Source organism: Rousettus aegyptiacus, unplaced genomic scaffold (genome assembly GCF_014176215.1).
Source record: "Rousettus aegyptiacus isolate mRouAeg1 unplaced genomic scaffold, mRouAeg1.p scaffold_m13_p_16, whole genome shotgun sequence".
Taxonomy (NCBI): Eukaryota; Metazoa; Chordata; class Mammalia; order Chiroptera; family Pteropodidae; genus Rousettus; species Rousettus aegyptiacus.
The window spans coordinates 27,159,642-27,186,368 of record NW_023416291.1 but is presented as its reverse complement, the minus strand read 5'-3'; the positions used below and the strand labels follow the sequence as shown (position 1 = coordinate 27,186,368).

The following is a 26,727-nucleotide window of genomic DNA, read 5'->3' as shown; positions in this document are numbered from 1 at the left end:
CTTCCCAGCAAGATGAGTACTGTATAAATAATCTAATATTCCTTACATAGAATTTGGTCAAAGATTTGTCTATCAAAAGGCATTGGGTGGTTGGTTATGCCTTTTAGCATCCTAAGTAGAAACAGTGGTTTATTCTGATTTTTGACTTTGAAATTCTCTTAAGAAGATAAGCAGTTTTAAGAGCTTATTTCAAGTAATAGAAGCTCTTGCTCATTATCCACATCTATTACAGTTACTCATTTTATGGAATCAAATATTTTATAATTGTTACCACAAAAGAGTCCATTCGCTCCTGCCGTTTCTTAAAAATTAATGTAGTCATACTAATTTTGTGGTTGTAGAAAATTGTACCCAAAGATGGTTAGGTGCTGTGACCACACATAAATGACAATACCAGGCTGCAGATTTTTAGCTCTGTACCAGACTAATAAGCCATCATTCACATGGTTCCCCTTTGTCTTCAAGGAATTGTCCTACCCTAAATCAGACACTTGAAGAATTCATCCCTTTGGTTTGATACATGTGCTTTGGTTTGATATCCTCATTCTGAATGAAAAAAAAAAAGGTAGCTATTTATCCATCATAATCATCCACATAATTTGCCAAAGACTGAGTGTCCATTTCAGGGTTGCCATTACTAACTGGCATCCTTGAACTGGTGTGAACTGCAAACTCTGGTCAAATGAATCTTGTAAATTACTTTCATTTATATGTCATTGGTAATGTGTGGTCATTATGACAGCAAATTCAGTTTCACTTATATGTGTTATTTCTTTTACTAGATGATTTCGCCATATGTCAAGTTTCAGTAAATAGTTGATTACACATGACTCAGTGAAGTAGAAACACATTAGATTCTTTTCGTCTGCCTCGTTTTAACAAAATCTTAAATATAAATTTCAGATACATCAGTTTTTCTTAATCACCAATTGCATACTAGCTGCCTCACTCTGTTTGAATGTTTAGCATTCTCCTTAAAGAATAGATTAGTTATGTATTAAGTTTGTAAATAGCCTGTGGAGATAAGGTTCCATTTCTCAGATATCTCTGTGGCGGGTCAAGGCAGAGAACAAAGGCCACGGATGCCAGTGATAAACGCAAAGTCAGGACAAATGACAGCAGGCCTCTGATGGCCTCACAGCAACAGTATTTCGTTGTGGGTCGATTGCAGTTTGGGGAACTTCAGCACATCCAGTTCTTCTAGTGCCTTTCTTTCTTTAGACTGCTACATTTGTCCCCAAGGACACCGGGGTCACTAGCAGAGAAAATTCCACCCTTCTCAAAGATGCTGACAGACACAGATGTTGACTAAATCTTTCAGATAGGGCAGTGGACAAAACATGCCTTAGAGAAAAATCTGTTTGCACTTTTTAACTCACCTCACACTTGGTGATAGTTTTACAGCTTCCCTTGCTGTATCAGTGTTGTTCTACATCGGCTTGAAGAGTTGGTGGGAATCCAGAGGATTTGGGAGCGCTACCTCGGGATAGTGCTACAGTTTCCTTTCTGCCGGTCTCTGAGTGGCTGTACCTAGCACAAGGTGAATCAGGCCAGATCCAACCCTAAGAACCAGCCCGGCACTATATTTTGGCCCACCTTCATACTCTTGGAATCTGTTCTCATAAGGGGGTACCGCATAGCCACCGAGCTCCAATGTTTTATAGTTTCCATTCCTTTGGAAGGTATAGAAGTAGAGCTTTAGTTTGAAATGTTACCCTATGTTTGTCAAAAGTGAAAGCATGTGTCAATAAGACCCTTTATACAGATGTATTAATGAGAACTTTTATTCCATAGGCACTCAGCTGTCTATAGACATTATCTCATTGTCCCTTTCTCCCTGATTTATGAAAGCAGGTAGGTGGGGACACTCTCATCGTTCTACATTCAAGGCGAGAGGCACCAAGAGGTGAAGAGATTTCCCAGGGTTCTGGAATTAGCTTGAGCAACAGAGGGTTTTCATTGGATCTAATGACTAGCTTAGGGTGTATTGTCCAGGTTTATCTCTAATAAATCTGATGTCTGATATTTTGTAATTAAAGAAAACTGCAGACCAACAAAATAAAATCCCCTGAGTCTTAAGGAAAGTTTATCAACAGATTTAGATGTGCTTTAGACAGTTTACAAGTCAAGACAGTGGTTAGATGGTAGCTAAAAGAAAAGACAAAAGCTGCATTGGACTTGGCAGACATTATCTCATCGCCCCTGTCTTCCTCCTGTCCTGCAGGAAACAAGTAGGCGGGGGCCTTGCCATTCCTCGTTAGAGGCAGAGGCTCCGTCCCAGGGTCTTGTATCTTAGAAGAGTCTGTACAAAGTTGCATCCAGTCCTGGGCTAGTATTTCCCAGCAAGTGAGTAAGAGAGGTCTCAGGGTCTACTGTGACATTCTGCTGAAATGTCTGCCCCAAGGAGCTGCTTGGAATGAGACTTGCTCAGTCTTAGATGGCTCTGTACCGAGTTGTACAGGGTGAACGCATAGGCGTAGCACGCAAACGTGTGTAACTTAATTCTTTTGGGTACCCAAAAGGTAATGTGAAGACAATATTAGTATACAGTTATTGATTTTCCTTTAAGCATGAGATTAAAATACCCACTTGTACTCTAATGTCTTTGGCTTCTGATATACAGAAACTCAGTTTGTATATCTTTGGCTCTTGTACATATTAATTCATATATTCTTGAATATGAGGGATAACAAAATGTCAACATGTTAATGATTTTGCTTACTCTGGAATTTTGTAGAATTTTATTACCATTAGATATCACTGAATGTGAGAAGAGGAGAATGAGAAAACTTTTAGTAGTTAAAAAAGTTTCTCTGGTTGCTAGATAGGCACATGACCTCTTACCTCAGTGTCGTATTCTGGAGACTTGCGTTTCTGAAGTACACCCACAGACCTGACCCGCAATAGTAAGTCAAGGGAAGGATGCTCTCAAGATTACTCAGCAGCCAGGAACACCTGGGATTTGGTGGTAACCAAATCTGGAAGATTTGCCTTGCAGATGCTTGTGTGTATGTTTGAGATGTTTTTATTCCCAACCACATGACTTATTTTTAAATGGTAAGCGACTTACTGTTGAGGCCAGAGTAAACAGATCAGTTATGTGTTCTGCACAGTTGGGCTGAGTCTGTATACACTAAGTACCTCGCATGGGAGGCATGCACGAATTGTTTACTGGTTGAGGTTTGCTTCTGGGTATCGGTTTTTGTGAAGAGTGCAGATTTTGGTATAACAGTTTACTTTGAATAAGCATGTTATTTTTTAGTTGTACAAATCATATCTTTGTCACCAGATACTTCTTTTATTTCCTAATAAGTTGTTGCTCTTCATTTATCAAAAGTAGGTGCCATTTTGGTGAGCAGACCATAGCTATTTACATTAAACTCTAACACAAAATTAGTCCTATTGGAAACCAAACCCAGTTGCCAAAATTTTGCCTCAAAAACTTAAAGCCACTTTTCTTTCCTGGTGCCTTCCCTGTCCAAATACTCCATTTTGGTTTCTAACCTTAAGTTTATATACTAACTCCCTAAACTGCATGCTTGATTTTTAAACACAATTTCTTAAAAGTATTTTCTGAATTACATTAGTACAAATGAGATACTTTCAAAAAAAAAAATGTTTCCACGTTAAAACACATATGAAAACTACTGTAACTCATACCTCTTTCCTCAAGGTTCACAGTGCCCTGTTGACTGCCAGGCTCATTCTGGCCCTAGGACCTTTGCACGAGCTCCTGCCGTAGGTCCTCCTGGGGCCTTCCTGTCTCTTGATCTCAGTTGTAGTGTCTGCTCCTCAGACCTGTGATTGACTGTACTGTCTAATGTAGTCATCTACACACACTGCTGTCACTTCATAGCACTTACTACCTCTCAGTGTCTCCTTTCCATCCTTTTTTATCCTTTTTGCCATCCCCACTATAGAATATGATTTTTGTAACTATAGTGACTTAGTTTTGTTCAACATTGCATTCCTAGTACGCAGGAGAAGGTTGAGCACTAAAAAGCCAGTCAGTAAAAGTTTTTTCCACATTCTTGGAAACTCTGGTCAGGAATTCTTGGCATCTTTTTTAATGCCTTTCCCTCCTTCATTCTGTTTTCCTCGGCCAGTCTTGTCTCTGAGAATCATATCCATGCTGGATTGTTTGTTTTCCTTTCCAGAGACACCCTTACTATGCTGCGTATTGATGTAAGTGCTTTGTAAATTAGCTCATGTAGTTGTCCCAGTACTCCTATGAGATACGCACTACCAATACCCACATTTTATATTTTACAGAGAAGGAAACTAAAGCACATAGCTGTTAGGTAACTAGCCCAGGCCACACAGCATTTAAATGGTGAAAGGAAGGAAGGAAGGGAGGGAAAGAAGAGAGAGAAAGAGAGAAAGAAAGGAAAGAAAGGAAGGAAAGAGAAAGAGAAAGAGAAAGAAAGAAAGAGAGAAAGAGAGAAAGAGAAAGAAAAATTCTGACCTCTGTGCCTTTAGTCATGCTGACTGAATCCTGCCCCTCCCTCTCTGCTTGTCTTGATCCCTATCACCTTTGAAGATGCTTAGATACCTCCTCTTTAATGGAATCTTCTGCAGTCATGGCAGCCAGCATTTTTTTCTACTTTTTTTACTTACTGCAGCTAGAACTGCTACCGCATAGTTTGTTCCTTACTCTCCAATTTGATTATTAACCTCTTGTGATCAAGGATCATCCTTTAGGATTTGTCTGTCTTCACCGTGTGACATAGAGTGGTGTTCAGACTTTAGTGATGAAACTGGATGCTCAGTAAATATTTGTGCAATGACTGTTAGACACTTAAAAATCTTTCAAGTGATTTTTATTTCAGTGTTAAATGCTCAGAACAAAGAAAATATATGTACCTTAAATTCTCTAAGTAAGGAACATAACATCGTAAAAATAGCAAACAAGGATGAAGTAAATGCTTCTAATATGCTTAGAGAAATGGCTTATTAAGAAATACAGAATGATCAGGGTTTTTATTTGGATCAGAGTAATTTTAATTGTACCCTGAAATGATTAAGTAGTTGGATGGCAGCAACGCAAACCACGGTGAACGTCTTCTGTATGAAATGTCCCAGAGCAGTTCTTAGGTCCCCTGGAAGAGTCACGTGCACTGAGAAATGCTTTTTAAGCAACAGGACTTATTCAGTAATAAAGAGATAATAGGTGTTTACTTGTTCTTTTAAGAACACAGTTCTCGGCCTCTCTCGTTTAGGTGGCCTGTCCCGCCCCGGTAGTCGCCCTTGTCTGTCCATTCTCGTCTGTGGGAGAACACAGCTCTCAGTGTAGTCTGCTCGCAGAAACAGTGAAACCTTCTGTCATCAGAGGCTGCTCATCATCGCGTCCTTGTGCAACTGATTTATGTCGTCAGGTTTAAAGTAATGGGAATGCGTGTGTTCCCAGTAATATCTGATGTAGCAGAGAGCTAGCTGTCTTCATTATTACTTTTCAAGTGACCACAGAATGCAGTTCTTTTAGTGCTCAGATGCAAGTCTGTAGTCAAAAAGAATGCAGGACTTTATTTCCCACACTGTATAATTTTCACTTGTTCTGAGCCTGGCTTTTTACATGGGATTTGATTTCAGATGGCTCTGGCACAAATTTCTTTGCCTGAGGAGGCAAGGTAAAGAGAGGCTGGAAGTGGAGGTAGACAGTACGTCCACTCACTCGTTCTGTGAACGTTACCTGCTATTTGACAAGCACTGTGATTAACAAGAGCCATGGTGAGGGAAAGACAAACAGAACACGTAATACGGGCTATGACGAAAACAAACGCAGCGTGGTAACTGATGGGCAGACTCAGGGCCCTCCTTCCTGAGGAGGCATTAAACCGAAGACCGAGGGCTGGTGGCACTGCCTGAAGAGAAGAGCGAGGGAGCGAGGCCACAGACTCAGGGAAGCTGGAGGAGTAGGCACGTCTTTGGTGAAGGGTTGATCGGTACTAAAAATCAAGGTTATAAATCAATTCCTATGGTTCTTGCTATTAATATGGCTCAGGTTCATTGCCCAGCTCCTTAAAATCAAAACAAATTTCCAGTGAGTAGGTTACAACGTAAAGTCTGACCACTTTGATATTACAAATCCAAGGTATCAGAATATTTTATTTAATTTGTTTCTTTAAAACCAGTGTCTTAATGTCACCCTATTTGAACTTCAGGGGCAAATGACTAGAAAGAAAGTACCTGAAAAAGCTATCAGAATTTTTCTGCTATATGTAACAGAAGACTCAACTACCAGTAGGTTAAGTGCATGGGGTTTATTGATTTACATAACACATAATAAGTAGGGGATCAGGCAGTTCCATGGAAGGTTAATACAGTGTCCCCAGAACAATGAGGGACCCAGGGTCTTCTTTCCAAGCGATCGTCATTGGCATGCTGTGGGTCTTCCCTTCACGGCCACACAGCGGATGCTGAGGTTTTGGGCATCACACCTTAGACACAGTGGTAGCCAGTGAAAGAAAAGGCACAGTCCTTCCTGTGTGTTTCTCTTTAGAGATGGAGGATTCTTACCTGGAGCGCTGCACCCGCTCACTCCCACTGCCATTCCCCCCACCTCGCTGGCCAGAGCTCCACCACATGGGTCTGGCCAAACTAGCCATTGTCCAGGGCACCGAGAGCACTCAAACTGACTTAGGCCAGTCATCCCTGAGTTTGGGGAGAGCTGGGGTTGCCTTTTCTGAGCACATCAGGGGAAGATGAGCAAGGAAACGAAGGGGAGCGGGCGGGAGGAGAGAGTGCTGCTGGGCAGGCCGGCCGGGTGCAGGACCTCGGGAGTCCATGGTGCAGGTGTACCCCGCTCTCCCAAAGTTTGCATTATGCACTTCACATTTCTGAAAGACTCATGTCAGTACCTGTTTTCCCTGATCGAGAAAAATCCGAAGAAGACTCACTTTTAGGAGAAAATGCAAAAAGTGAAAGTGTTCAGCATGGTTTACAGGAGCCCTTACAGAGGCGTGCGCCCCAAGCAGGGAGAGGGCCCCGCCCAGCTCCTTCCCAGGAGTAGGAGCCGTGAGCACCTGTGCCTTATCTTGATTTATTTTGTGTATCCGTTAGCAAAATGTGTCCTCCGGTATCAGAAAAGTCTGAGAGAGCTCATAAGGGTATTACACTTAGTGTAAAACTGGACATAATTAAGCATATTTGGTATAATTTGGTGGGTTATTTGGGGGTGTGTGGGAAGGCTCAAAAATAATGGTAATTGCTTCCTTGCTCTATGCCATTTCAGCTTAGAAAAGCTTCACAGGAACACTCTACTTCCGGATGAGGGAGAAACCTGTGTTACTGACAAGGGCTGGGTACAGGGCTGTTAGCGATGCTCATAGTCTCTACTGCTTACCTAGCGATCATCTTATTCCCAGCGCTGTCGGGGTGACATGGTGAGAAGCAGAGGGTTTGGTGAACCTCGGCCTTCTCCAATACCAGTGACGTGAAGCCAGGCACTCCATGCCCTGACACATTTACAGTAAAGCTTTCTAAAAGTTAGATACGTCTTATCATAAAATACATAATAAAAATAAGGAAGTATGTACAATGTATGTGTAGTTTAAAGGATAATGACATTACAGTCTTACCTGTTTCAAGTGCCTTTGAAGCTCCTTATATGACTCTCCCCATTTGCATCTACTACTCTCACCTGGCAGGGGGAGAGGGGGCACCACCCGGAATTTCTGAGTTAATCATTTTCTTCTCTTTATAATTTATATACGTACGTTTCTTTAAGTTTGTTTCTCAAATTTTCCTATGTATCAGAATCACCTAGAGAGCTTGTTAAAACAGATTGTTGGGCCCTCACCCAGAGTTTCCGAGTCAGTAGGTGTGGAGTAGGGCCGGGACTCTGCGTTTCCAACACTTTCTCAGGAGATGATGGTGCAGGGACCGTGAGAACCACTGCTTCACAAATGCCCGTTTATAAATGTATGTGTTTTCTGTAATTTATTTAAGCTCATTACAGTTTTTAAATTCATCTTTGGTGATGTGGGTAGCTACGAGTCATTCATTTTCACCATTGTATAGTATTCCATTTCTCCTTAAAAATATATACCACATCTGATTATTGTTTCCCACAGCCTTGTGAGGGAAAAGGAAGAGGAAAAGGAAGCACATTTCTTAAGGCACCAACAAAAGTTGATTCCAAACCTATCAGGCTTCCAGCACCAGGGTCCCCTGGCTCCCATGGCTCAGGGATAAGAGCCTAGGCTCTCCAGGAGGTTTAGGAGACTTGGGGTGTACCAGGCAGAGCAAGAGTCACACACCCGTCAGGGTCCTTCAGTATAAAATAGACCTGATCTTGGAACACTGGCCTGTCCTACTCAAATTAGAATAGAAGGGAATGTGACAAACAGTATTCGCTTATAATAGGCTAAGTACTGTTGTTGAATAAATTATGAATGATCAGAAGGGCCAAATTTATGAAAGTGTGAATGAAATATGTTCTCTTTCAGATCCTCTCAATAGTCATATGTGGCATATATTTTTATACCTGTACATACAAAATTAAGAAACTTGCCCAATCACAAACCTCATACAAGGCAAAGCCAGATTTTAAATGTAGGTCTGATTACGAATCACATCCACGTTCTCATTTACATTGCTGCCTCCCTAGGGCTGAAATGAAGGCCTTCTCTATCCTTGGCATTTATCTAACCACTGAGGCACACCCCCAAGGTATCCTGACTTCCTCTTAACACTGGTTCCAATTAGTGTTACCTGAACATCAAAACCACCTTTCATGGTTCTTTCCATAATGAGTTGGAATATGATGTTGCATGAAAAAGAGTGGGAGGAGACCTGTTGACACATTGTACTCTTTGTTGGACTTGAGTGTTTGACTTGGATTTATATGCTTGATGACTGACTATACTTCCTTGTGCTTTTGTCCTTCAGAGGATTTCCAAAGAAGGCCAACAGAACTGCTAGAATTGCCTCTGATGAGGAGATTCAAGGCACAAAAGATGCAGTCATTCAAGACCTGGAACGTAAACTTCGCTTCAAGGAGGACCTCCTGAATAATGGCCAGCCGGTACTGAGAGAGGTCTGGGGCCTGAACTCGGAACCTTAGCTCTCACATCAAAGAGCTCTTCTCTCACTTCACTAAGACTTAGGTCCCTAAGATTTAGCCTCAAAATTGATTTTATAGCTCCCTGAATCGCAACATTCCCCTTAGTGTTATAGCTTGAATCTGGGCAAAAGGAAGAAAGCGAACTGGCTTCCTTCTACTTGTCTCCTCCTTCATCTTCTCCTCCTAGTCACGCAGCTGTTCCTGGACTGAGGGTAGCAAGTTGGAGACAAAGGAAGGAAGACAGGCTGATTTTCAGGTCCGGAGTAGAATAAACGGGGGACTTCGATGTTATAAATACTTAGTAGGAACAAATTCCTGGGAGGGTTGGAGAGGGAGGGAGAAGGTGCTCCGAATAGGTTTGCATCTACCCCAAAGCAGTGAATAAGGATTAAAGTACCAATAGGAGAATCGGGGTTCTATGACCTGTACTGCTTGTAGAAGTACAAAAAAGGTCTTGACTGAGGAAACCACTGCGGACGTCTAGTTCTGTTCTTCTAGATGATTATTAGATACTGGTTCAATAAATATGAAAAGTAAAGCTTGTTTTACAGTCCTGTTTTAGTTTCTCAGTGCAAGACAGCCAAACTCAAGGAAAAAATCATATTTCAAGCCTGCAAAATTGTAGAGTAGTACGTGTGTGTGTGTGTGTGTGTGTGTGTGTGTGTGCGCGCGCGCGCGTGTGTATGTTTTCTCCATTGGACTTATATGTTTCCTCATCATTTTTTTTTTTTTCAATGCTTCTTATCACATGAGAATATTTTGAGGCAGCAGTCTCCAACCTTTGTGACACCAGGGACCAGTGCTCCTATGAGAATCTAGTGCCTGATGATCTGAGGTGGAGCTGGGGTGGTGATGCTAGTGCTGGGGAGAGGCCGCAAATACAAATTGTTCACTTGCCTGCCACTCACCTCCTGCTGTGCGGCCTGGTTCCTCACAGGCCACAGTACTGGTCCGGGGGGTGAGGACCCCTGTTTTAAGGAGACAGGGAAGCCAATCTAGCAAATAAGGTTTCCTGGGTAAAGGAAAGGGGCCTTTTACAGGCTTTATTATAGAATTAGCACCAGAAAAAATTGGCTATAAGTACAAGAGGAAAAGGGTCTGGTATAAAATCTCCCTCTCAGACACCTTTTCGGAGTATAAAGCTCTCCATGCTAATTATGTTTTCTAGGAATTTTAATTATTGAGCATTGATAAATAAACATATGAGAATAGACTATGTTTGATTGGAAAGGTGGGGAATGGAGAGGTGTTGAATGCCAATTTTAATTAATTGGAGTTCAGGAAGATTAAAATTCCAATGAGATTGTTTGTTATTCATTTCACTGAGAATAGATTTTTACAAAGGGAAAATATTTTCTCCCTGAAATAAGTGATTGCATGTGTACATGTACATACTCTGGAAGTTTTCCCTGGCTCTGTCAACTAAAGCCTTTGAGAGATTAAAACTAGTGCTTATGGGAACTTTTTCAAGCCAGGTACAGAAAGGCATCTCTCCAGTTTTTTTTTCCTTTTTGTTTTTTTATTCCTATGGACTAAGATTCTCCTGGTTAGAATAAGACTTCTATAAATTAATAAGTTAGTATGGCATATTATGTATGTTATATGTACACAGTATTTATATTTATCTATTTAACACTGAATTTATATATTACGTATTATATACAAGTGTATATAAATATAAGTGCTTTTATATATACATATTTCTATAAAAGATTTTATATATAAATATCTTTATTTTTAAAATATTTAAGAGTGAATGGCATTCACTCTTAAATAAGTTCCATAGATTTCCACATTTGAGAGTTTAAAGGGACAAGAAAAGTAAGACTTCCCTTTTTTAGAAAATGGGCCCCTCAAACAACCTTTGCCCGACGTCACGTATCATTCTCTTTCTCATTTTCGGCTTCTGTAGACAGGGTTCGCGTGTCCACGTGGATCAGTGTTTAGAAAATGCCGCAAAGTAAATCTGCCTTCTGATGGTAGCAGGTGCATTCTGATGAAGGACTAAATATCAAATTGTATTTTTACTCCAGTCCTTGCTTTGATGTTGATGCAGTTCTCCATGAAAACATTGGGAAGGCTTTCAAGGGAGCAGGCATTTAAAACTCTTTGAAAATTGAACTCACCGATTTTTTAAGGGGCTTGAGCACATTAATTTATATAATAACACAGTGAACTGAGACACTCCATGAACTAAACTCCTACCTCCACCTCTTCTTGTCCTCTGCCCCTTCTTTATTAAATGAAATAATTGGAACTTCAGGACTATTTGTCATTTGGCACTTGACTTGTTTCACTTCCCGCTTTCAGCTGGGACTGAAACCAGCAATTACTGGAAACTGTAAATTTACCCAACATATTTTTCTGATTAGAGAGTTTCCAATAGAATTTGTATCTATATTCAGACATTTGAAAGTTTATATGAAATAACTTCTGTACTCTTTTTTTTAGATTCTGCCTTACTCATTATTCTCTATTTCCAATCAAACACTTGTTCGTAAAATGCCCCAATGGGGCAAGTGGTCTCTGAAATTTCCTCCCAGACCTATAATTCTAAGGCATTTTAGAACCAACACTCAAGAGCAGGAATAAGCCCAATAGACAGAACAAAAATGTTGGCATTTCTTTTAAATGAGAATGGCCTACCAAACATGGTTTTGGCCTAAGTGCTGGTGCTAGATGCAGAAACATTACCACTGATTTTGCCTGATGGGTAAGCAGTTTTCCTCTAAGTAGAGTCACGAATTGGAGCTATTAGCATTGGCAACTATCTTCCATAGTCCTTTTGCCAGCTTGGCCATGTGTAGTCCTTCTCTGTCAATTATTATATTTGCCTATATTCACCTGTTACACCGTAGGCTAGGAAAATGCTCTTTGAGGTGAGGCCCCCAAAGCACTGCCACTTGATCTACATATTTATTAAGGCTAAGTATATGACATATATTTTCTCGGTGGTTTCTGCCTTGTTGCTTATTTTATCACCTTAAATTTGTGCTGTATCAGTTGGTGGCTCTCAAGATGAGTTACCCCTTTTCCCAACACTGGATCAGGCCACTAGGGCCAGAAGGGGAGGTGACAGGCGGGACAGCTGAAGCAAGAGAGATTCCTTTCACATACCAGGTATCTGAAGGAGAGAAATAGTTACAGGAAACACCAAAATTCATTTGTTTCTTTCGACATGAGGCAGCATATATTTGCGATTTTTCTAATTTTATCCTTTTTGTGACTTTTTTCAGAGGTTAACATACGAAGAAAGAATGGCTCGTCGGCTACTAGGTGCTGACAGTGCAACTGTCTTTAATATTCAGGAGCCAGAAGAGGAAACAGCCAATCAGGTACTATGTTCCTCTGGACTTCTTAGAAAAATAAAAATTACTGTGTCTCCTCTCCCCATACTCTTTATGGACACTCTTCTTGGGATCAAGTTTGTGGAAAGTAGAGTGCAAGCCATAGAAAAGCGTTATTTTATTTATATTTATTGAGCACATTCTATGTGTTAAATTACTGATAGAATTATTTCAGTCAGTGATATCTGTTCTTTTTATCTTATTGGCCAATTTATTCTCCTTTTAAGTATCTTTGTTTTTTGTTTTTTGTTTTTGTTTTTTTGTCCTGAGCTTTATTGCAAAATAGTTTTGTGTGGAGAAACTATCTTCCCTGACATTTTTAAAAATAGTTAGTGACTGTTTCCAATTATATTCTTAATATCTAGTCAAAGTAAAAGACCTATGTGCAGAAAATACTATCTTTATTTTCCTTCACTTATATGCTATTTCTGTTCCCCTCTACCACCAAAAAAGTCACTTCAGGGATTTGATGTCAGCTGTTTTTTAATCGCAACTGCTTCTGTTTGGAATTTCCAGATGTAGTCTCCATATTCTAAAGCTTTTCAAAACAAGTTTAAAGAATCAAATAAACTCTTTCTCATGTCTATTGAGATGCGGATCTGTCTTCAATATCTGAATTTTTCTGTGTTAAATATAGCTACCACAAATACTTAGAGAAAACCAGAAATTCTACTAGATTTTTACTATTTCTGTTATTAGTCTTCACTTCTCTTTTTCTACCATTACAGGAAATTGAGTCTCCTCATGCTTCTGTAGGGAGTCTTCTGGATGGTCAAAAGGTTAAGCTTTTCACCTTTCTTTTCTTTTCAGTCTTTTCACTGTATCTATTTTCTTATGTTCTTCCTTGTTAATCTGTGTTATCTATATCTTTACTGCCACATATGAATTATAAATACTGTGACAGTGTCTAATTTCATTTAACATCAAATGAACAAAATTATTGCAATGTGGTTTTTTACAAACTTGAATTCGATTGTCATTAGTGGATACTCTAAACTTTAAATTGTGAAAAGTTTCTTAGTGTTATACCTTTCTAGGGAAAAAGTGCCATTTGTAAACATTAATTTGATAGTAATTAGACAAAACAAAACTTGTGTATTTTTTGCAGTTTTATTCACAGTATTCTATTTTTCTCCTTAACCCAACAGATTTTTTTTTTAAGGCCGATTCTTTAAGAGAAAGCCTAGTTAAAACAATCTTTTATTTAATATAAGTAGAAAATATTTTATAGTGGGCTGCCTTGTCTTTATTGTTCTTTGTAAGCCAGGGACTATAGGATCAACCTTAATCACCATAGGATGATAACGAGGTCTTTACTTTGCTTTTTTTTTTCTAATCAACATTTTGACTGGACTGTCCATCCTATTTTTCTTTCAAAGAGGGTGAAAAATTGCTCTTAATAGCTGCAGAGCTGAGGAGGACTCCAGAGGCAATGTGACTAAGGATCATTTTTGAGTGAAACAAAAAAAAAGCAACACAACAACAAAAACTTTGGTACCATTTTTTCCATTGTTTGACAAAATGCAATGTAATATTGCAGCTGCTTGCCACATGTACTGTTATTATCCTTCTAGAGAAATGCACCACCCCGCATCAGCTTTTACCCTCCAGAGAAGAAAGTGTTCCATCATGCTTTTATTTTTATGAATAGTTCAGGAATATATTGCCATTGCTTTCTTTCTCACTGCTCCTGTTCCCCCTTCTTCCCCCCACCTCGAGACAAGAGAAAGAAATTCATCTTCATAGTTTTTCGGGGAGGTTTTTTCGATGAAGACTATTTGAAATATAATATATACTTCCAGATGTTTTTTGTTTCATACGGAATTGAATTTGGCTCAGATTTGTTTTTAAGCTCAGTGGTAAAAATATTCTTAGTGCCTTATTGGAGACGGGATGAGACTCATGACACACTGTAACACAGGGATGGAGGTTGTTAACATGACCTTGCTCTGTTTAATACAGGAATACAAAGTCTCCAGCTGTGAACAGAGACTCATCAGTGAAATAGAATACAGGCTAGAAAGGTCTCCTGTGGATGAATCGGGTGATGAAGTTCAATATGGGGATGTGCCTGTGGAAAATGGAGTGGCACCGTTCTTTGAGATGAAGCTGAAACATTACAAAATCTTTGAGGGAATGCCTGTAACTTTCACATGCAGAGTGACTGGGAATCCAAAGCCAAAGGTGAGCTGAAAACAAGACATTTTAAGACTCATATTTTCTGAGGAAGAGGTTAGCTTCCCAAATATATCACGTGTGGTAGGAGGAAGAGATACAGACTCTCCTCCTCAATACCCACAATGGCAAATGTTCAAAGTACTGTAAGTTCAGGGCCACCTGCAGGAGGCATTGGAAACTGATAAAGGTGGAAACGGGTGGAATTTGAGTTTGAATAGAGTAGAATAGAATAAATAATTGACAAGGAATTTTTCATACACCTGCATCATTTAGTCATCGATTTTAACTTTACCAGGATGAGAGAGCTAGCTGGCGAGTGGCCAGGCTTGAACATGAACCCTGTGCTGTGTACCACATAGAAAAGTATGCTTGCCAGTGATTGGAAAAAAATCGGATCTTCAGTCTACAAAACCGAGACTTCCTGTGTTTACAGAGGGTGGTGGGGTGGGAATACTGCTGAGGAAGGATAATCAAAGGAGCTGTTTGAGACTCAGGAGGAGCAGGCTGACCTGCTGGGCGCCCTCTCCCCACAGACACACAGAACTGCTGATAGAGAGTTTCCCCATCTTCAAAGGGAGACGGCAGTGACTTCTCACCAACCCAGCAGAGCAGTGAAGAATGCAAAAGACACCCACAAGAAACTGAGACCTCAGATTTACACTAGCACATGATATAAGCCAAAAGCTGACAAATTAATAGGAAATTTAGTCCAGGATGATTAAAATCTTTGGGTTTCTGGTAGAAGCAAACAAAAATTGCCCCATAGGACACTTTCACAGTTTGGAAAACTGAGTTCCCAGTACAAACTTGCAAACCATTATGAGGAAAGAAACAGTGAGGACAGTTAATAGCACAAGAAACAGGGAAACGGAAGCCTAGGTATCACACAATAATGAATAATCTTAAGGAGACTATAAAATAACTATATTAGGATGATTGAAATAGGAATAGAAATTTTAAAGGAATAGAAATTTTAATGAAATAACAAGATACTACCAAAGACAAGGCAAATTTGTAAAATGAGCATATAGAAATGAAAAATATACTCACTGAAATTAAAAGCTTAACCGTGTTATGAAAGAGCAGAAATGAGAATCAGACGGAAGGAGGGAGAGGGGCATGCCGTCGACTGAAACCTCGTGTTAATGCTGCCGTTCTGTGTGTCACTTTGTCTTTTCAGAAAGGTAAGTTTGACCATCATACTCTTTCCCTAAAACTGAACTCCAGTCCCATGGTCAGGGAAACATAGGGCAAAGAGAACAGACTTAAATTTTCAAACCCAATTCCGCCTCCTAATAAATCGAGACTTTTAAATAAAGTTGTTAGAGAAAACCTCTTTCTTATATTCTTGGCATAATTTGGATAATTGCTGTGTATTCACAAACATGGCACCAAATGCATGTTAATAAAAATTAATTTGCAGCTTATGAATGAAACTCGACAAGAAGTTATATTTTGAACTTCCAGAACAGTCACAAAAAGATTCCCCATTATTTTTAAACCTTACTCAAGTCTTAGTCATTGATGGAATCCTAATATTATTGATTCCTGTCCTTAAAGCATATTATGTTCACTTGAAGATGGGCTGTTCTTAATATAACTATTTTTTCCACTACAAATTTAAATGTTTCATAGCTTTAAGAGGCTTAATTTTTTTGAGAACGTTTCATTAGATTTTCTTCTTCATCCTTCCTTTTCTATTCCATTCTCTCCTTTTCTCATTGCTATTCTGTTTCTTCCCTCCCGCGTTTACTGAAGAACTTTTTTCTTCTGCACGTTATATAAATTATGTTGCGATTATTCAAGTATGGAATATCCATTTTTAAAAAATATGTAGCCCTTTTTGAGATTGTTTTTTTAAAAAATTTATTCTGCCCTTGACATGCTTGCTCTGAGAAAATGGAAAGGAATGTCTAATTCACTGTTTTCATTTCTTGTACACTCCCATCCCCTCTCCAGTAGCAGTCCTGTAAAATTTGGAACTATCAATTCTCATTTGAAAGTTGTTTTCCAAGTATAATGGAGGTAAAAAATACATATATGATAAAGGAAAGAAATAATTCTGAAGAAATAGCATAGTGGCAGGATGCAAAAGGAAAAAATTGGATACTAACCACAGCTTCTATGTTCTATCAGAAATCCTTAAATCACTAAGAGTATGGTAATTATCAAGTATCATGCTTTATATAATTTAATTTTTTAGAATTAAAAGTTATTAGTCTAGTTGATTAATTTTTAGGTTCTGGAGATATATATAGTTTCTATAAATTTGAAGCTAACTAAAAATTAGGGGTTGGAATAGTTACAGCAGTCAGACCCTGATTATTCATGTGCTTATTTAGTACTGTATGTTTCAGGCCTTTTCCTACCTTAGGAAAGGGCATTTTTCAGATTCAAGGCTTTGACAGAATTTAAATTGGATGCCAGTCGTAGTCTCAATTTGCATATTGCTTTATATCAAGGAAAAAGTTCATTTTAAAAACTGAAGGCTCTGAAGTAGGTTTCTTCTGTTAGAGATCAGTTAGGAATGCTTTTGGTCGCAAGGAAGAAAACTGACAACAAAGAAGTTGCAGCTTAAAAACTGTGTGATTTATTTTCTTCACTAATGGTAAGTCTGGAGGTGGGTTGACGCAGGCATTAATTCAGCATCTCAGTCATATTAGGGCTGCAGGCACTGTGATTCATCATGTGGCCCTATCTTTCAACTGTGTAGTTCACAAACTAAATCAAAAATAATACTAAATCATGAAAGCTGCATGGACCAATTATTTTGTATAAAGGTGAGGGAAAGAAGGATGACCTATAGAAGAGGTAGTTTAACCATTAAAAAGTTTCGTTTTTTTTTATTTAATCAAGATTCATTTTTACTTTATTTTTCACATTTAATTTTCTATTCGAGTTAAAATATTATTTGAAAATTATTATACATTTAAATATTCTTGTGTTTTCTTTAACATAGTGGGGAAAGCTGACAAACTTTCAACCTGATCATATGTTCCTTGATCCAGAATTCAAGCAGTAGAGCTCTACCTGCCACCAACTCCTAACTCTCACTTGCTTCCTGACCACTCTGTTTTATTTGCCTACACAATTCAGCAGAATGATTAGAGTTTTGGGTCTGTTTTTGTTTTCTAAAATAACCTTTTAACCTTCACTTTACAAGTAACACATTTTAATTCAGTTCATTTGAAAATAGAAGCAAAAAGAAAAATACCTATAATGTCACGTCAGAAATAATTACTGTCAACATTCAATATAGATCCCTCAATGTAAATAACATATGAATTTAAATATTTTTAAAAGATATCCTAAACTTGTTTGTTACCTGCTTTTTTTTTTTACTCAAAAATCAATTTCCTATTCAGTTCTTTTTAACATTTAACATGAAAATTCATCTCTGCAGACCGCACAATTATTTATTAATTCCTCAAATAGAGTAGTACTATATACACATCTTTAATTTTTAATCCTCGCTTCCTTTCACAGATCTACTGGTTTAAAGATGGAAAGCAGATCTCTCCGAAGAATGATCACTACACCATTCAAAGAGATCTTAATGGGACCTGCTCTCTCCATACCACGGCCTCCACCCTAGACGACGATGGGAATTACACGATTATGGCTGCAAACCCTCAGGTACAGAAGGGTATAGGTCTTGCTTCAGCTCTGTGTACAGCTGACCCTTGTGTACTGCATGGGTCTAATTATATGTGGGTTGTTCCCAATAAATACTGTAAATGTATTTTCTCTTCCTTAAAATTTTTTAATGTTTTTTTTCCTCTAGCTTAATTTATTGAAAGAATATAGTATATAATACATACAATATGTGTTAATTGTTTATGTTATATGAAGATTTTCTACTCTATGTGGGGGGCAGAGAGTCAACCTCTACATTAAAGGGTCAACTGTATAGTGTTTACAGGCATTTATTTGGACAGAGTGATTGTTTAAAAGGTTGAATCGTGCTTCTTTGACTTAAAACTATTTTCCTAGTTTCTACATCCATCTGGATGTAGAACTAATACTTCATTTCATGAGTATTTATTCCATCTGGTGTTTTTTACATGAATAGTTCAGGTGCAGATGTACATTTTTCCCACAAATGTTGAGGGCTTAATATGTACACCTATTTTGTAGGTGACAGGGTTGCAGCGGTGGAGAGGACAAAGTCCTGAGACATTAAAATAAGCCAGTAAACAAAATAAAAATAAATTAATATCATTGATAGGAATAAGTCTGTGAAGGAGAAAAGGATAATGAGTTGTGTATATGTGCTGTAGTAGGAAAAAAAGTAAAATATTTAAAAGAAATATATACATACCTAATTCAGTGGAATTGAAAGAATGTCAATGAATTATAATTTTGATAGTGCCCATATATTGCAATCCCCTCTTGTGTGCAGTTTTACTTTCCATGGTATCAGTTAAAGTTGGTCATCCACAGTCCAGAAGTATTAAATGGAAAATTCCAGAAATTAACAATTCACAGCTCTTAAATTGTGTGACATTCTGAGTAGCATGATGAAATCTTGGGCCCTCCTGCCCAGGATGTGAATCATCCCTTTGTCCAGGCTGTATGTACCATACAATAGAGAGAGAGAGAAAACATTCACATAAATATTATTGCAGTGTATTGTTGTAATTATTCTGTTATTGTTGCTTATCTCTGACTGTGCCTAATTGTTAATTAAACTTTATCACAAGTACGTATGTATAGGAAAAAAACATCCTCTATGTAGTATTTGGTATTTTCCGAGGTTTCAGGCATCCACTGGGTTCTTGGAACATACTCCCCTCAGAGAAGGGGCGGAAGACGACTGTGTAGCATTCAGGATTTCTTTTGTTTGTTTCCATCCAAATGTTTTCTCTTGTTTTCCCCCTTATACTTAGGGTCAAAAAAAAAAAAAATCCATTGAATATTTAGAAGTTAATAGGCAGCTGCCTAGTATCACGTTCCCATTTCAAGACTGCAAATTATTTTTCATTTAGTATCTTGTATATTTTAAGCACTATGCTGGGCATAGGGGGCACAGTGAGAAGTAGTTTTGCGCCTTAAGATTACTGTGTGACGAGAAGTTCGCAAAGTCTGCAAAAGTTATCTAAATAACATTTTTTTTTAAAAAAAAAAAGAAAGCTAAAATTAATAATTTTGTTATGTAACTAATGAAGATTGTCCTGAAGTCATCTTTTCAAAATCTCAGATCTATTTATATCATTCCATATTTCATTGTTTCTTTTGAAAGAAATATTAAGTGTTAGAAAATGATACAAGTAATTTTTGCAAAGCTTACAAACTTTTGAAAGTTTGCACAGTGTTCATCGAATCCTAATAGTACATGTTGTATAGATATAATTCTGCAGTAATATAAAGATTAGAATGAAACTCAAATTACCCACAAATCAGGTTGTGATGGAGCACAGAAGACTACACTTGCAGCAGTTTCCATGTTAATAATGGAGGTTCTGATTTTTTTTCAATCAGTGAATACATTATCATCACCTTGAAAAATAGTCAAAACCACTGCTTTTCCTAAAAATTTATACCAAACAAGAACCAAAATAAGCATTAAAATGTATTTAAGGGAACTGTTTTTTCTTACTATTTTCTTTGTTTCCTTGAATATTAGCAAATTACAATTTTCAGCTTTTTGCCTTCCAAAAAAAAAAAAAAAAAAAAAAAAAACAGTGGCCAACTCATCAAAATCCACAATTTTTCTTCATGTTGGGTTCTTTACTCCTCTTTCCTCTAGAAAGGCTGGGCTGCATTATGGAGGCAGGATTAACTGTGCTTCTTAAACATATGCCAGTACTGGGATCCTATTGATTTCGAGGTATTTCTCTTTGGCAAAAGTTTTAAACTGTTACTAGAGTAAGCAGTTTTATAGAACAAAAATGTAAAACTGTGATTAGGAGGCTGCTTCTAGTCTTTATATTATACTAATGTATTTTCACATGTGGAAAAGTTCTAATGGGGAAAGGCGTCTCTGTTTGTGGCTAGTGGCAGTGAGCAGAGTTGAGATAGCGGGCCAGCCTGAAGGGTTAGTGGTCTCTGACCATTTAAACTACTTACAAGCTGTGACGAAGTCACTAGATAAAGAAGGGCTGCCGAAGACCCCCTCTGTAAATAAAGAAAAAGAGGAAGGGATAGAAATCAAAGGAAAGAAATGGCACAACACCGACCGAATTGTAGAGCAATATTGATACTGAAAAGCCTAGAAGGTACAGTTCAAGGGATAAGAGCATGGACTTTGGCTCCAGGCAGATCTGCATTGAGGCTCTAGCTCTGCCACTCACAACCTCTGTGACCTTTAACAAGTCACTTAACCTCTGTTCCTATTTCCTCATCTATGCAATGAGAATAATATGGATTTAAATAATAAATGTAAAGCACTCAGTTAATCTGGCACTTAACATGCTTTCAGCAAATGCTAGTTACTGACATTATTTCCATTCAAAGACACTAATAGCCCTGTTTTAGAGCAGCAGCCCAAAGAGTTGGCAGAAGCCTGTGGAATCAGGATGTAAAGGATCAGCTCTGTTTCTAGGTGTTCCGCTCCCACAGTACTGTTAGGATTTCTACCCGGCATGTTGCTAGTGTGTGGTCTTCTGACCTCCTGGCTTTTCCTTTTTACCACCCCCATGGGAAAGGAGTCAGGCAGCAGATGTGGCTGTGCCACAACTGCCACAGCTGTGGGCTTGGGTGGAGGGAGCTGCGAGCTGGAGAGCAGGTCACACCCACAGCACAGCTGACAGGAGCCACACATGAAGCTGGGAAGCCGCGCTCTGCTCCCAGCACACCCGGGGCCAAGAGAAGGCCCGGAAGAGCTGTCACTGCCCTCGTTCCAGGCCCCAGTGCGCCAAATCCCAGGTCCGCCCCATGGCTGACCCTCCCTGGGAAGAGAAGGCAAAGAAGTGAGAAGTGGACCAGTTTACATCAGGTAGCCAAAAGCAGAGCCCTTCTAACAAAATATCTCGTTTCACTTGTGGCTGAAGCAAACGGTTCTTAGAACCCCAGAGGTCACAGTTACCAGCGCAGTTCCTAATGTCTGGAATTCCAACTGTCTCTCAAGGTTAGTTGATCCACCTAATATTCTAACTAAACAGGGTGGGACTAAAAGTACCCTTTTTTTTTTTCACCTGAATGACCAAAGGCAGGCACAGGAGGGGAAGCTAAGGATGAAAATCTCAGGAAATCTTAAAAGTGGGCGTTCAGGACTCAAATTGAAATTATCGTGTGAGAATTTTTATATACACGGCACTTGATAGTAGTTGTTGTTCCAAGTTTCTGAGCAGTTTACCTGGTTGATTTTAAGAGTAAAACTCCTTTTCTATCTTGGGGTCTTTAGTAGCAGGTATGTCCAAATATGTCAGATGTAGGTTATGAGTTTTCACCTAGAAATGAGATTGAACTCAAGTGGCATACCATTTTTCTACCTAACACTTTGGCATGTTATCATTTGTTGCCATAGGAATACTGTAATAGCAATGTTAAACAGTGTCATAATCTCAACTTCATAACATTTGTTATTACATACTAAATTATTTTGCCATTCTTGTAATTCATGAATTAAGACAGTGATTTAAAAGAAGCATGATACTAGCAGGTACTGAAAAAAGTTTTCAAAAGTAAAAACTAAATTCTTCAAGATATATTAGTCCCAAAAGCATAACGTAGACAACAGAAAACTAAAGTTGACCCCCCACTTCCTTGATGCTCTTTGTTTACCTTGAATTTTTTTCATTTTAAAAAAGTTTTGAAAGTTTGAAAGGGAGACCACTATACCTATTTTTTTCTGGTACACTGTAGCCTCCATGATGTGAATGACCAAGGGAAAGAGAAAAAGGCTGGAGTGGAAAGATTGGTTCAGTAATGAAACGCAGACAGCAGAGCTTTCCTGAGCAGTGGAAAATAATTACAGAAAGCAGCCAAGAGAAAGGGTGAGAACCAAAGAAAGAGGAAAACACTAAAGTTCAGCAGAATATTTTATAGAATATTTTTCCACCTGGGTTAATCTTTGGGGAATAAGAAACACGTTAGTTATTGTTGACTGCATCCAAATTCAGCTTGGGACAGAACACAGCTCTCAACATACACAAGACTGCGAATCATGCTCAGTGTGTGCCGCGCAGGCAATTCTTAAGAGACCAAGGCAATCACATAGTTTAGTGAAATAATGAGTGATTGTGCAGTGTTACACCAAACGTAGTGCCAAAATGACGATCACAAATACAATTTATTTTAGACTGTAATCCTATCTTTAAGACATAACTAAATCTAAACACGAATGTTTTACTTTGTTTTGTTGTGTTGCTAAGTTACTCTGTATTATTGCACTTGGATTTTGGAATAGCTGTTTTGCAGTTTGATTTGCTCTCAAAATACATTATGTTTACAAGTGGCAGTCTTTTATAAAGATGTGTGTGCCACAAGTTAAATTTCATAAACTAGGAACATAAATGTTATTTCCATATTATATAAATAATTGGCCTTGCATGAGGCATCAAATAATCTTTATAAGACGGATGTTTAATACAGTCACTTTAAGAATTCAAACTTATTACTTGTACTATAGCTTTAAATTCTGTGGATTTGTTTGGCATAGAAAAGTAACACACAGCTGAGTTAAATTTAAAGTCAGTTTGTTGATTGTGTTTTGTTTTAGCATTGTAAGGTTGCCTGGCTCAATTCAAGCTTCACTTTAAACATTCACTTCCATTATTCATGTGTTAATAATAAAGCAGACAGAAATGATAAAGTTAACACCAAATGCAACAGCATTAATGTGCACCAGAGCCTACTAATTATTATGATTACTAGGGTTAATTTGCACATTATCATGATTAACATTATTTAATTTTCATTTTGTATGATCTTCCTCATAAACAAAATGTTCAGACTTAAAAAGCTGAACTTTCAATTGTGCACATTGGAGGCATTTTTTCAAAAATGCTTCACTAAATTCTGGATTCCCCCCCCCCGCCCCCCAATGAAAATGTCAAAATTATACAACTTGTCAGTTTGGATGGTTTTTAAATGCTCCTGGTCATTTACTGATCAGGCTCCAAAAAGAATGATGGGTCGTATATGTCTATTTGTTAAAATATCTACTAGGATGCATCTGTTGGGTAATTTTATATACTCCTGGTCATTTACTGATTAGTCGGTAACACTGTCAAACTAATAGTTCTGCCTTCCAAGGATCGTACCTTTCCCCTTTATGTTCAGAAGTAAAGGATTATGTAGGATTAGAAAGGTGGTGAATGGTACACTGTATGGTAACATAGTCCTTTTTCTTAAATGTTGAGAGTTAAAGAAATATCTGTGGCAATACTGTGTATATGGTTCTAAGCAGTAGCAGTGAAAATTGTGAAAACATTGTAGTAATCTGTAATCTTTAAGAGTAGTATGCCAACCTGCTTATTTTTTTTGGAGAGAGAAAGAGAGGCATGGCTTATACTAAGCTTAGTCACATGGTTAGAGCTGAGTAGGGTATCTTTCATTTCATACTTCAAATGCAGCCATCATCTAAACATCTGGAATATAACCGTGTGCCTTTCAAGCACTAGCATAAGTTAAAAAGGTTGATCTACTCTCCACATATTCTGCCTTCTGTGCTAAGAGTATTTTACATCCTAATACAAAAAAAGGAAGAAGGGAGGGAGCAAGCAAGTTCCATTACATGTTGGAAAAAATTGTGTTTAAACAATTCTAAGGGATGCTTCATATTCATTAGCTTGCTATAATTATATGCATATTCGGTGCTATAATAATTTTAACATTTTGAGCATTTACTATGTACAGAAAACACAATACCGAGTATGTCGCACCTGTTAACTCATTTAATCTTCCTAAGAACCCAATGTGGAATTAAATATATGGTTCTCTTTTACAGATAAGAAACTTACTTAAATGGTTAAGTTACCTACCTGAAGTCACTCAGCTATCAAGGACAGAACTGGCTTACAAACCCAGACTGATGCCAAAGCTAGGGAGTGTCATACAAAGGTGTCTGGGCTTCATCCCAGCATAATGAGCACTGAGGAGCAAGAAAAATGAGAAGCAGTTGTGGTACTGATTAGACTTATGGAATTCTAGCTCAAGGTTGAAGAGCAGCCCTCATGTGCGTTTGCAGTCAAAATAAAGTCTACCATTGACTCCCATTTTCATTCCAAGTTGCCAGTATAGAGAGGTCACAGAAGTAAGATGTGTTCTGTGTGTTCTGAAGAACTGCTTCCTGGGTTACAACTGAGAGTGAGTTGGGATGAGGGACAGGACATCAGTGGAGGAAACACAAAGGGAAAAACCCCACCGCAGCATTCAGGGAAGGGCAGAAATCCAAGCAGTGGGGCTTCCAGGGGGGATCTGCCCAAAGCCTGGACTTCTTGAGGGCCATAACCACCCAGAAAAGGCAAAGACACATAGGGATGTAATACAGAGAGAAGAATTAGGAATTACCAAATACAAAGAGGTGGTTGTAAAGAAACACTCTCAAGTAGTCTTACACCATTAGATATGTAACTTCCTCTAGCATTCACAGTATGCGCTATTGAGGTAATAGTTAACAAAACTACCTATCCTGAAAATTTCCAAGGAGACATGAAACATAACATTATGAAGGGGAATTATTTCTAACTTAGATTAATTGTATCTGAAGTTTAGGCCACATGACATAAATTCTCTTACACTGAGCTTTTGGCAAACACCTGTGATTCCCTAAGCTAGCTTCAAATCTGAAAATTAATTTCATCTAACCTTTCCAAAACTGTACCTGCTATAGGTGTGACTTGTTTAGAAGACACTCATTATAAATTACCCAACAGATGCATCCTAGGAGATACTTTAACAAATTAACATATAAGACCCATGATTCTTTTTTGGAATATGAGGACAAGACAGTATGTTTTGTTTTACACAAATACCTTCAGCCATATGGAATATGGCTTCCTTACTATTTGCTTTGTTGCTTCAATAAACATTTTAATTTAGATAGATTTTTCCTTGTGGTATAAAATCCAGAGGATTCACAGAGAAATTAATATTAACTAATCACTTGTGTGATTAGAAAAAGATATAAGTTAAATCTTTAGCCTTGAATTTGGGAAACAGATATTGGTTGCTTAAAAAAATTCCCTAACCTGGATTTGAGTCTTGACTTTCCAAAAACTTTGGGCAAATCACTGAATTTGTTGAAGCCTTTGTTTCTTCTTCTGCAAAAGCTGGGGCGCTTATTCTGTCTCACAAGAATCTTGTAAAGATTAAATGATCCAACCTAAGATGATCTTGTAAATATCAAATGATACAGCAGTCCCCCATTATCCACAAGGTATACGTTCCAAGACCCCCTTTGGATGCCTGAAACCTCGGATAGTACCAGACATTCATACTCGTTATAAAGTAAGAGGTTCAAAACAACAACTAACAAAATAGAACAATTATTAACAATGTACTATAATAAGTTATATGAGTGTGGTCTCAGAATCTTTCTGCGTTGTGTATACACTGTGAATACACTGGCCAAAGGGATGATTCATGTGCCAGGTAGGATGGAACAAGACAGCGTGAGAGTTCATCATGCTACTCAGAGCACAATTTAAAACTTTAATATTGTTTACTTTTGGACTTTTCCATTTAATATTTTTGGACCACAGTTGATCGCAGGTAACTGAAATTGCAGAAAGCGAAACTGCAGATTAGGGGGACTACTGTTTTTGATGTCACAAATTAATAAATTCACCATTGCTGGTATTATATTACTATGGGTCTGAGACATTAGATACGCATGGACCTAATTTAGGTATTTAACTGCTTCTTGGTTTTTAAATCTCAAATATGTTCATTTCATGAAAACACGGTTTCCTATCCTCATTATACTCTCCTTGTCATCCTTATGCATACTTCTTACATGATGCCCATTTCACCATGCCGGCATCTCTCTCTCAATATGTGGTTTTTGGGAGGGATACCACAAACAATTAATAAATAAATTGCTGAAAAAATCTGACAGAAAACTAAAATCATCTAGTTTGATTTCAGATTTAATGACAACCAGTAGCTATTTCTCCACGAAGCTGAGATCACCACACGACAGTAATGTCCTGATGCTATATTTTATGACTCAGCTTCACCTGTTAAGGAGAC

General features: G+C 38.2%; 2 protein-coding genes across 4 annotated transcripts in view; one reads left to right on the top strand and one right to left on the bottom strand.

Moving 5' to 3' along the window:
- Positions 1-26,727, top strand: part of PALLD (palladin, cytoskeletal associated protein) — a 347,001-nt gene that overhangs the window by 309,405 nt on the left and 10,869 nt on the right. For 2 of the 3 annotated variants that reach the window (XM_036233612.1, XM_036233613.1), the window contains 4 exons: positions 8,890-9,037; positions 12,301-12,399; positions 14,374-14,595; positions 18,076-18,225. In XM_036233612.1, coding sequence (XP_036089505.1) covers positions 8,890-9,037; positions 12,301-12,399; positions 14,374-14,595; positions 18,076-18,225 — 619 coding nt within the window. The remainder of the gene's footprint in view (positions 1-8,889; positions 9,038-12,300; positions 12,400-14,373; positions 14,596-18,075; positions 18,226-26,727) is intronic. The other variant, XM_016148183.2, reaches the window with a different exon arrangement.
- Positions 4,802-26,727, bottom strand: part of CBR4 (carbonyl reductase 4) — an 84,427-nt gene continuing 62,501 nt past the window's right edge. The window contains exon 6 of the mRNA XM_036233614.1: positions 4,802-6,017. The gene's annotated coding sequence lies outside the window, so the exon portion shown is untranslated. The remainder of the gene's footprint in view (positions 6,018-26,727) is intronic.